The following is an 11,520-nucleotide window of genomic DNA, read 5'->3' as shown; positions in this document are numbered from 1 at the left end:
CTGTGGAAGCCCTGCCGAATGTTCAGTTTCCGAAAGAATGTTCGCAAGCTGGAACAGTCACTTTTGATTGTTTGGGAGCCAAAACATTTGAGAACTAGGCGTGTTCGAAAACCAAGGTACAACTATACCGGCTTTTTATATGTTGAGTTTCAGGTAACTGTGAGATCTCACCACATAAAGGACTCCAGCAACTTTTTATTTTATTTTATTTTGTACAAATGGACGTTTATTGACTGAATTAGACAAACATGGTGGTTTTCCTTAATATAAAATAGTATAACAAACGGCTGCGTTGACATAATAAAATGAGGTTGTTTTTTGTATCAAGGCGCCATCCTTAGCTGAGGCAACTCTTGCAGCGTTGCAATCCATTCTCGTTGCAAGCGGTGCACTTGAGGGCTTTGAATGAGTCCGTAAAACAGTTCCGAAACACTGACATCTTGCTCCCATGGCACGCTGAGCACGGAATAAAACCAAAGCCCCCACATGAGAGGCATTCATGAGGGTGTTGAACTCTCTGGGGGGGGGGAGAGACAGAAAGTAAGATGGCATCCATTGTTTGCATTATATTCTGAGGGCCAAACTGGACAGGGAATTAACTGTGAGAATGAAAGTAACTTGCACATTTCTTCTTATGTAGATACAGTGGTACCTCCAGTTGCGTACGGGATCCATTCCAGAGCTCCGGTCGGATCCCGAGGTTTCCGCAACCGGAGGTGCCTGTTCTGCGCGCACACACGGCACAATAAATTGCTTCTGCGTATGTGCGAGGTGTGATAGAGCGCTACTGCGCATGCGTGCGCAGCGAAACCCAGAAATATACTTCCAGGTTTGTTGTGTGTGTATCCCGAGGGATACGTAACAAGAGGTGCATGGAAGTAGTGGCACCACTGTATGACTTTCAGGACCTATAGCTCCAACAAAAACCTTTCTGAAGCTGCTATTTGTATTTCAAGAGAACCCTCTATTCCTGCCAATGGAAGCTTCCCTTGAATTAGGAATGGAAGTTTCAAAGAGATATTTTTTGTTGAGATGTGTTATAAGAAAAACTGGTCCCTTTCTCTTATGGGGTATTCCAGAGCCCGTACAGAGTCTACCAACCAGAGTATATTGAGAAGCAAAGTGGCAAGTAAGCCTGATCTTTATTCAAAGAACTGTTGCAACAGGGTCCCTGCTCACCACACGCAGGAGGGAGGAGAACCCTGAACAATGGTGCGCAAGCCCTTATATAGACTTTTGAAATTGCCCACCCTGTAGCCCAAGACCACCACCCCCCCCAAAAAAAATCATACATATATCACAGAAGGAGAAGTCCTGCCTGCCAGGATACCTGAGAATGGTCATTGATTGTATTGCCTGGGCAGCCTGGCCATTCTTTTATGATGGTTAATCCAGGTCACAGGCATACACAAATATGCCCTTAAGACAGGATCTGCAAGCAAAAAGACAATGGGAAGACTTTCCCCATTTGCCTCCCTTACTGCAGAGGAATATCTGAGGTCACTGGGAGAGTCAAAATGGCTTCAGGATTGCTCTCCCATACTATTTCAGACACACGTTCATATATTTAGATATGTGTGCATTTATGAATATTTATTCTATATTTGAGATCCTGAGATTCTTATAACAGATGGTTGCAGATAAATCCCTCCACTCTCCGTGGTTCTGAGGCTTCTTGGGCTCCCCTATGGCTGTGATTTACATAAGAAACAAAACGTAAGGAGGGCCCTGTTGGATCAGGCCAAAGACCCATGGTGGCTAGTCAGATACCTATGGGGAAGAAGCCCACAAGGACAGGATTACTCTCCACACTTGTGATTCCAAGCAACTGGTATTCAGCAACATGCTGCCTCCTACAATGAGACAGAACGTAGCCATTGTGGGTAGTAGCTATGGATAGCCTTATCCTTTATGAATTTGTCTACTCTTCTTTTAAATATAATAATAATAAATTTTATTTATACCCTGCCCTCCCCAGCCAAGACCGGGCTCAGGGCGGCTAACAACCAATAATAAAAACAAGTTGATTGAAATACAACTTAAAAAACAAGATTAAAATACAACATTAAACAATTAAAATATTAGGGTGCAATCTCTTCATAGGAGGAGAAAGGAAAAGAAAGGGGGGGGGAATCAAACTGATTCTAAGCCAAAGGCTAGGCAGAACAGCTCTGTCTTACAGGCCCTGCGGAAAGAAATCAGATCCCGCAGGGCCCTGGTCTCATGAGACAAAGCGTTCCACCAGGCCAGAGCCAATGTTGAAAAGGCCCTGGCTCTGGTTGAGGCTAATCTAACTTCCTTAGGGCCCGGGACCACTAGGGTCTTGCTATTTATGGACCTTGAGGTCCTCCGTTGGGCATGCCAGGAGAGGCCAAGTAACACTGTGATCATCTTGGTTGCCCTTTCCTGACTCTTCTCCACTTCTATGGTGTCATTTTGGAGCTGACCCAAACTGTACATGGTATTCAAGGTGTGGTCACACTATAGATTAGCAGAATGGTGTTATGATATTGACAGTTTTATTTTTTGATTATTATTTTTTATAATACTGATTAAACTTTTAATTATCCCTAGCACGGAATCCCAACTTTTTCACAGCTGCCACACACTGGGTCAACATCTTCACTAAGCTACCAGTTTGACCCAAATGTCAGTCATTCCTGGTCTGTCACCACCAGTTCAGACCCAATGAGAACAAAGATGCACAATTTTATGCCTTTGCCACATGACAGAGAAGAGAATGAAAGGAAGATATGGGGCGGCCATTTTGTTTGGGGTGATTGGTAGTTCTAGCCTGAGCTGCCCTGTTCTCTATGCGAGGCACTTTTGAGTTTGTGTAATAGAGGCTGGGGGAGGTTGGGTGGCATAGGCATGGGCATCAATTATATATACTCGGGGCAGAACCACATATTACCTTCCTATGGCCGTGTTCCTAAATTTATTTTTCCAGAATTAATACAAGTGTAGGGCCAACAGATACTTGTAGTGAAGAATGGGCAAAAGGTTGGAGACATTCATGTTGATGTTCCCTTACAAAGAAAATATAATTCATCTGTGAGCTTACCACAGAACACTATGTATGTAACTAATGTATGAGAACGGTATTTTAATGTGTCATCTTTTATAACCTCATCAATTACCTCAATTTTGGTTAAGAGATCTTGCAGTTCCCCTGATTCATTCATTGACAAAATTTTCTCAGCACCCTGTAAAGTAAGAGACAAAATTTGTTAATGTAACGGCTGAGATATAAAGCTTTGTTGGAGTTTTTGTCTCAACAATTTTGCTGAAAGTTAGAAAACAGATTCTTTTTAAAAAGAAAAAGAAAAAAAATATTCACAATATCATCATACTTTTTCAGCTGGCCTATGTGTGCTTTGGCTGCTGAACACAGGATTATTACATATTGTATCTCATGTTAAGTTGTGGGTGAACATATCAGACGACACAGCGATTCTTCAACAGCTCTTGTTTATTCAGAGGCCAGAACAGAACTGAGCTGAAGGACTCAGTCAGCCTGCTTATATAGAGCTCCAGTACAATGTAACTGTAACAACTTTCTGTAACTATCCAATCACTGAACAACACTTTCGATCCTTCATTTGCATAACTATCTACAGTATCCCCCTGCTAGCCCAGGGTGAGAACTTCAGTACATAACAGTATCTCATATATCTTGTACTACATGATCACTGCAATTCCCAGCCCCTCTTTTGCAATATATGCTTTCTTATAAATAAAAAACGGAAGGCACCCTGTTAATATGTCAAAGAGGCAATTTCTTATACATATAGTGCATCAGAGAATACACCTAAACGAGCATGAGAAAAACAGTATTTCTACTGTTCAAGCATTTCCAGCTTGAATTCATCTGGAGCATGTTGTGGATATGATGCCAGGGGAAGAAAGATGATGAAAAATGCCATTATGACACTAAAATCAAGATCCAGCCGTGAATAATAAAAATAATTTAGGTTGAGTACATAGGACCCTGGGGAATTTCTGAGCTCTGAAGCAAGGCAGCAATGAAGAGGTTCTTCATTTTTCTTCTTGAAAGTACAAAAGGTTGCTGTAAAGAAAATTAAACTGCCAAAGAAGATATAAAACTTTCCTTTGGCTCTTTCTGCTAATCAGAGAGAACCTGTTGAGGAACTGAGCAACACTACCAGGGCATTTGTATTTAATGTGTGCGTTATTCAGGGGGTGGGGAGGGAGCGATTATACTTGCATATACTGGTTGCTAGGTGCAAGGAGTGTAACCATATCTTGGGCCCTCCGATAAGGGATCAATTTGATTGTTTGTTTATTAGATTTCTATACCAGCTTTCATCCAAAGATCACAGGGCAGTTTACGATATAAAAACAAACAAAAATCCCAAAACGACAAATAATAACAACTCCCGCACCCTCGTTTAAAAGGCCGTAGATTGTTTAATTAGCCAAAGGCCTGGGAGAAGAGGAACGTTTTCGCCTGGCACTTAAAGATATGTAACGAAGGGGCCAGGCGAGCCTCCCTGGAGAGAGCATTCTACAACTGGGGGAAGCCACCACAAAAAAGACCTGTCCTTGTGTTGCCACCCTCTGGACCTCTCGTGGAAGGGGCACACGAAGAAGGGCCTCAAATGACGATCTCAGGGTCCGGGTTGGTTAATATGGGGAGAGGCGGTCCTTGAGATATTGCAGTCCTGAGCCGTTTAAGGCTTTATAGGTCAAAACCAGCACTTTTAATTGGGCATGGAAACTAATTGGCAGCCAGGGCAGGATTGGCGTTATATGCAAACTGTCTTGCCCTGGTGAGCAACCTGGCCACTGAATTCTGCACCAGCTGAAGTTCCTGAACTTTGTTCATAGGCAGTCCCACCTATAATGTGTTGCAGTCATCTAGCCTAGAGGGTACCAGAGCATAGAAGTTAGTCTATGTCCAGATAGGGGTGCAGCTGGACCAACAGACAAAGTTGATGGGATGCCCTCCACACCACCGAGGCCACCTGAGCCTCAAGCAACAGCAAAGAATCCAGGAGGACCCCCAAGCTACGTACCTACTCCTTCAGAGGTAGTGTGATCATGTCAAGAGCAGGCAACCTCCCATCCATCTGGTCTAGAGAACCACCCACTAACAGTGCCTCAGTCTGATCTGGACTGAGCTTCCATCTGTTTACCAGAATGCTCCTTATCAAACAGCCTCCAAAAGTTAACCGGGGTCCCTTTGAAGCCTCCTTAGGTATCGCTATAAATGTCAAAAAGAAAGAAATGTGATGCCCCCAAATTACAGAAAGCCAAAATATCCCTGTCGGAACAAAAACAAACCAAAGTTGGATAAACCCAAGTCGCTAGCCCTAGTCTGGACAGTCCCTAACTTACCAGTCTCTTTGGAGGACTCTTTTCTCATAGACAGGCATTTCCCTCGCAGCCTTCTTCACCAGCTCCCCAAATTTCTGTATAACACTTTGATATCCCCTTGGTCTGCCCATCTCCCATCACCATTGCACATCAGCAATGGTGGATGCCTCACCCTTGGTGTTTAATGGGCCTTGGGGCACCTGTCAGGTCTCCCAGGTTCACCTTATACTCCCCAAATGAATACATAGGAAAGATATGCATCCCCTTGCAGATGCAGCAGATACATGTATACAGAAGCAGTCTAGGGACTCAGCTACATTAGTAAAAAAAATAGCATTTTGATGGTGTTGTAAACATACAACAACAGATAGCGCTGGAGAGTAAAAGAAATTCTACGTGATTTTTCATAGCGCTGTTCCCCCCCCTTTTGTTATAACGATTTAATTTTTGACTTATTTATCGTGGGTTTTTTCCTGTGTGTAGATCCACCCTAGGACTGTAGTTCAGTTCTTTTACCCTGAGCTAGGGTACTGTATGTGAAATCAAGAGGTGCAGAGGGGTTCAGATCAAGTTCCATGGCTTCAGGTTTCTAACTGCTATAGTCCAGAGAAACTGCCATTCTTCTGCTGCCGCCATTTTCAAGTTGTAACGATCCTACAGAGACTAGGCCCACACACACACGAAAAAAGCTTTATTGAAATTGAGAGTGTCTGAGAATGAGGCTGGGAACTTTTCTCTGAAAACAGTCTACTCCTTGGGATGGGATGGGATGGGATGGGATGGGATGGGATGGGATGGGATGGGATGGGAAGGGAACCCTGCTCTCCTTAACATCAGTTCTGTCTGCTCCCAAGAGAGGCATCACCCCAATGCTTGAGAATTACTGCCCCACATGTGCATTTAATAATAATAATAATAATAATAATAATAATAATAATAATAAATTATTTATACCCCGCCCATCTGGCTGGGTTTCCCCAGCCACTCTGGGCGGCTTCCAAAAGAATATTAAAATACTGTGATACATCAAACATTAAAAGCTTCCCTAAACAGGGCTGCCTTCAGATGTCTTCTAAAAGTCTGGTAGTTGTTGTTCTCTTTGACATCTGGTGGGAGGGCGTTCCACAGGGAGGGCGCCACTACTGAGAAGGCCCTCTGCCTGGTTCCCTGTAACTTGGCTTCTTGCAGTGAGGGAACCGCCAGAAGGCCCTCGGTGCTGGACCTCAGTGTCCGGGTAGAACGATGGGGGTGGGGACGCTCCTTCAGGTATACTGGGCCAAGGCCATTTAGGGCTTTAAAGGAAAGCACCAACACTTTGAATTGTGCTCGGAAACGTACTGGGAGCCAATGTAGGTCTTTCAAGACCGGTGTTATTTTGAACAAAGATGATGCATTTAGAAGTGCAGCAAATAACAGCAGCAGTGTTGATCATGCCTTTTCTATGTAGTTACATGAAGCCATGTGATTTAATACTTTTTAAACAATTTAAAATGTTTCCTTACCAGAACAAAAGAAAAGTACATTTCTCCACAAGAAACAAAGAAATACAATACTACAAGCATTTCAGTGATGAAGTTTATCTGGTACTCAAATGCCACCTGCTGCTTCCTTTCTGTGGTGTTCTTGGGAGACATTTAATATACGATAGATACCTCCTACACCAGAGATGGAGCTCCTCTGACCCTTGGGCTCCTAATTTGGTTCATGAAACCCTTTACCTCAAACCATTCCCACCTGCGCAGTCAGCTGGTCAGTGGTGGCTACAAAGTCTGCTTTCTTTGCCTTCCTTGTTTGATTTCAAACTACATAGATAAAGGGAAATGCTTCATCTGGTGTCACTGTGACATCAAGTGATTGATGTCAGGTGACTGTGTGGTTTCAAAAACACGTACTGGCTGGATCCAGTTTCCCACTCCTTTCCTATACCTTGGATCCCGAATGCCTTGGCACTCGGGCGTTTTGGCTCCCGAATGCTGCAAACCCAGAAGTGAGCTTCCTGCAGCCAATCAGAAGCCACGCTTTGGTTTTTGAACATTTTGGAAGTCGAACGGACTTCCGGAACAGATTCCTTTTGACTTCCAAGGTACGACTGTAATTTTATCAGCAGTTCTTATAAAGCTGGGGCCTTTAAGGTATGGTTACCCAACGTCCCCATTTCCTGGGGCCAGTCCCCAGATTTACAAATCTGTCCCCAGACAAAATCCATCCCCGGAATGTCCCCAGATTTCATTTAATGTCTCCGGATTTATATTTTAAGTGTTGTAGATTATATAGTAGGGGATGAATGTTGCATGATTGGTTCAGCGGCACAAGACACATCATATGGGGACTTTTGGCGAGACAAAATGGCGGGTGCCATGGCAGGGAGCAGCTCCAGAAGCCAGCCAGAGCCAACTGCGCTACCAGGCTGGCTCCTGGCTGCTGGGACTGCTGCTGCTGCCGCTCCCGCTGCCACTGCCGAGGGGGAACTGGGGACGCCCGGTGCATCAGCTGGGGGAACCGCTGACGCACACCCACCCACAACCCAAATCAAGCCGGGAGCGACTGCCCGGTGGCGTTCCGGGGCCAGTAAAAACCCCAGAGCCAACGCAGGGAGAAGGAGGAGCGGAGAAGGAGAAGGAAGAGAGAGAAAGAGGAAGGAGAAAAAAGAGGGGAGCTGCTGCTGCCGCTGAGGAAGAGAGGTAGGAGAGCACTGGGAGGGGCAAGGACACGTAGCCGAGCCCAGGCCCCAGCTGAGCCTACTCCACAGCGGCTAGCGCTCCAAGAGAGCAGGCTGGGGCCCAGAGGAGGGCCATGCGACAGAGGAGACCACAGAAGAGAAGATATTATTTCTTAATTTTTTAAAAAAAAAAATTTTTTAAAATAACTTTTTTTCTCTCTTTTTTTTAAAAAAAACTGTCCCCGGATTCTTTGAAAAAAATCTGGTAACCATACGTTTAAGGTGACTGCTAGATTTACCACCGCTGTTTTATGCAAGCAGTGTGGTCAGCTGGTCGTGCCTGTTTGGCAACTTGCTTACTTTGTTTAGTGCTTTGATTGACGATCTGGGTACAGGAGCTGTTTGGTGTTTCTAAATAGCCTTAAAATAAAATATCTACTTGCATAGGCAAGCAGGTTTTAAGTTTATAATCACTCGGCCATTGTCAGGGCTCCCCCACTCCTTTCTCAATACCTTTCAAAACCTGGAAATGAGAAGCGCCCAGGCTCCTTTTTACGTAACCTTCTAGTCGAAATAGTTTCATTATGTATGCTTCATCGTTATCCCAGCAGAGGGCATGATTCGTTTTCAGATATAAGCAGCCCTTGGCCAATATAAATGTTACAGACACACTAAAGTGCACTTAACAATATGGACAGAGGCTAGCTAATGCCATGAGATGATTTATCCTTACTTGGTTGTGGACTCAATAAGGCTGTCCACCACATTTGAAAAACATAGTTGATGAATCTTCTGCCTTTCAACTTACTAATTAATTGATAAAATGTATTGATGGCAAACCCTTAAAACAGGTGTCTTTGGGGGATACAGCAGGAAGTATTAGAAAGCGTACAATTTAATTAAACAGAAACCACTACTCATTGTTAGAAGGAAAGGACATCTTTCATTCCCCCCCCCCTTTGCAATTCAACTGACTTGCAACCTCTGTAAATACCATATTTTTTGCTCTATAAGACTCACTTTTTCCCTCCTAAAAAGTAAGGGGAAATATGTGTGCGTCTTATGGAGCGAATGCAGGCTGTGCTGCTATCCCAGAAGCCAGAACAGCAAGAGGGATTGCTGCTTTCACTGCGCAGCGATCCCTCTTGCTGTTCTGGCTTCTGAGATTCAGAATATTTTTTTCCTTGTTTTCCTCCTCCAAAAACTAGGTGCGTCTTGTGGTCTGGTGCGTCTTATAGAGCGAAAAATACGGTATGTACACGCTTCTCTCCAGAGGTTGCTGGAATACAGCTCCCATCATCCCTGATCACTAGCTATTCTGACAGGGGCTGATGGCGGTTGGAGTCCAACAACATCTGGAAAACCACATGTTCCTTATAAGATGGAGTAGTAAGCAGTTTTATCCCATGTTTTCAGGTGCCAGCTCCAGGTGGGCACAGAAAACAGGCCTGCCTCAAACCCGTGACCAGCAACTGGACCCCTTTTGGACCCAGAGCTCCACTCCTTCCTTACCCCGCGAAACATCCTGAAGGACACTACCATCAATAGCTTTCACCCACTCACACTTTTGGCAGGCGCAGCAGAGACATCCACATTGGGGCAACCACTGTCTAGAGTCTGGTGGAGCCAACATGGAGGAGCCTCTCCACTGCATCCAAACCCATCCCAGTGCCACAGATGAGGGAGTTGGACTTCGGATGGCTCTGTTAGGTTCTCACTTAGATGAGGTAGAAGGTGAACCACCGTACCTGATTATACATGGTAGCAGTGATTCCTGCCGCTTTCTTTTTTGAGACTCCTGGGACTGAAGGAATTGCAGCAATCCCGACAGTCCTACTTGTAATTCACACACTAGCTGCTCTGTGAGACTGTGGCCTCTAAACTGTGGTCCTACTGAGCCTCTTGGGCTTGCTGATCGGAAGGTCGGTGGTTCGAATCCCTGCAAAGGGGTGAGCTCCTGTTGCTCTGCCCCAGCTCCTGCCAGCCTAGCAGTTGGAAAGCATACCAGTGGAGGTAGATAAATAGGTATTGCTGTGGTGGGAAGGTAAACGACGTTTCTGTGTGCTCTGGTTTCTGTCACGGTGTCCTGTTGCACCAGAAGCGGTTTAGTCATACTGGCCACAACACGACCCGGAAAGCTGTCTGTGGACAAACGCCGGCTCCCTCGGCCTGAAATTGAGATGAGCGCCACAACCCCATAGTCGCCTTTGACTAGACTCAATTGTTCAAGGGTCCTTTACCTTTACCTTTACCCTACATGTATTTGTCCTTAGATTCTTTCAAGTGCCCCATTTGATTTTTGAAAAGGTCTTCACAGCAGGAGTTTCATACCTGTGTAGCTACAGGGTTGGATAATTTTGTTTTGTTTCAAATCAGTTCCACACAATTTTGCCAAGTCAGGTCAGGATGTTGTGGTTTCTCACAAGTGAAAGCTATTTCCCTTCCTGTTAAAGGGCATGAACTGGGTTAACAGGACAGATTTATTGAACAGCTGCTGGTAAAAATGTAAGGAAACACAGGGTGATTTTTTTCATTTTCATCTTTTATAATAATTTCTCTATAAATATATGGGTCATATTTCTTCAATATACTCAAGGAGCCTTGTGTAACAAAAAGGAGACTGCAAAACAAAACAAACCTGATAAAGGATAAAACTAAAGAACACATTTTTAAAAAAAATCCACATATTTTCACACTCCTTATGGCATTGAGAATAAAATAGGCTTGCTAAATTTATTCCAACAATATTCTACCAGATGACTAAAATACTTCAGAAAGACTAGACTATACATTCTGCTATTGACCCCAATGTGCTTCTGTAAATAAATAGATGGCATTCATTTCATGACAATCTGATAAGATCAGCTGCAGTACATTGAGCTGTTTCCCCAGCAGTCCAAAAGAACTAAAATTATATCATGCTCAGCATACAGGCTTTCAAGCAGAGAAAATAAAACTCTTCCATGAACTACCTTAAGACTCATAAAAAAATTTCATTGGCTTTTAAAAAGTATTGCCCAAAGTGTGTGTGTGTGTGTGTGTGTGTGTTGGAGTGTTTTTGGGCTGCCTTTCAGAGCATAGACTCTCAGAAGACTGTTTACAATGCACAAAACAATTGTAAAAGCAGATAAGATTAAAACACTATTTAAATCGCAACACATCGATGGCAAATGAAACCACATCATTATAGCTCAGTTAAAATGTAATGTGAGCAGCAGCAGCATAAAACCATCAAGAAAAAAACGACCTGAATTCAAATCACCAATATATCTCCTTGGATAATGGGTTCCATAGAGGTGGCGCATGCTCCCACATAAAAGCCCCCCTTGTGCCTGACAACCAGAGGCGCCAAGTTTCCCAAAGATTGAGGGGGCCCAGCGCACATCACACACCTGTGACATCATACCTGTGACGCAAGCATGACGTCACATTTGGAAGAGGCCAAGTGCTCTGGAGGATCCAGCCACTAAAGCTGCCCTGCGCTCAACTCCATACTCAGCCTGCTCTGTCCCCTCAACATT

At 44.2% G+C, this 11,520-nt stretch overlaps 1 protein-coding gene across 1 annotated transcript in view; it reads right to left on the bottom strand.

Moving 5' to 3' along the window:
* Positions 1-230: 230 nt before the first annotated feature.
* Positions 231-11,520, bottom strand: part of GRXCR1 (glutaredoxin and cysteine rich domain containing 1) — a 53,526-nt gene continuing 42,236 nt past the window's right edge. Inside the window, exons 4-5 of the mRNA XM_083460120.1 lie at positions 3,141-3,206; positions 231-517 (exon numbers count right to left, since the gene is read on the bottom strand). Of these exons, the coding sequence (XP_083316246.1) occupies positions 338-517; positions 3,141-3,206 (246 nt within the window). The 3' untranslated portion in view covers positions 231-337. The remainder of the gene's footprint in view (positions 518-3,140; positions 3,207-11,520) is intronic.

The sequence above is a fragment of the Podarcis liolepis genome (assembly GCF_965112155.1).
Source record: "Podarcis liolepis genome assembly, chromosome: 9".
Taxonomy (NCBI): domain Eukaryota; kingdom Metazoa; phylum Chordata; class Lepidosauria; order Squamata; family Lacertidae; genus Podarcis; species Podarcis liolepis.
This window is presented reverse-complemented; position numbering and strand designations above follow the sequence as displayed.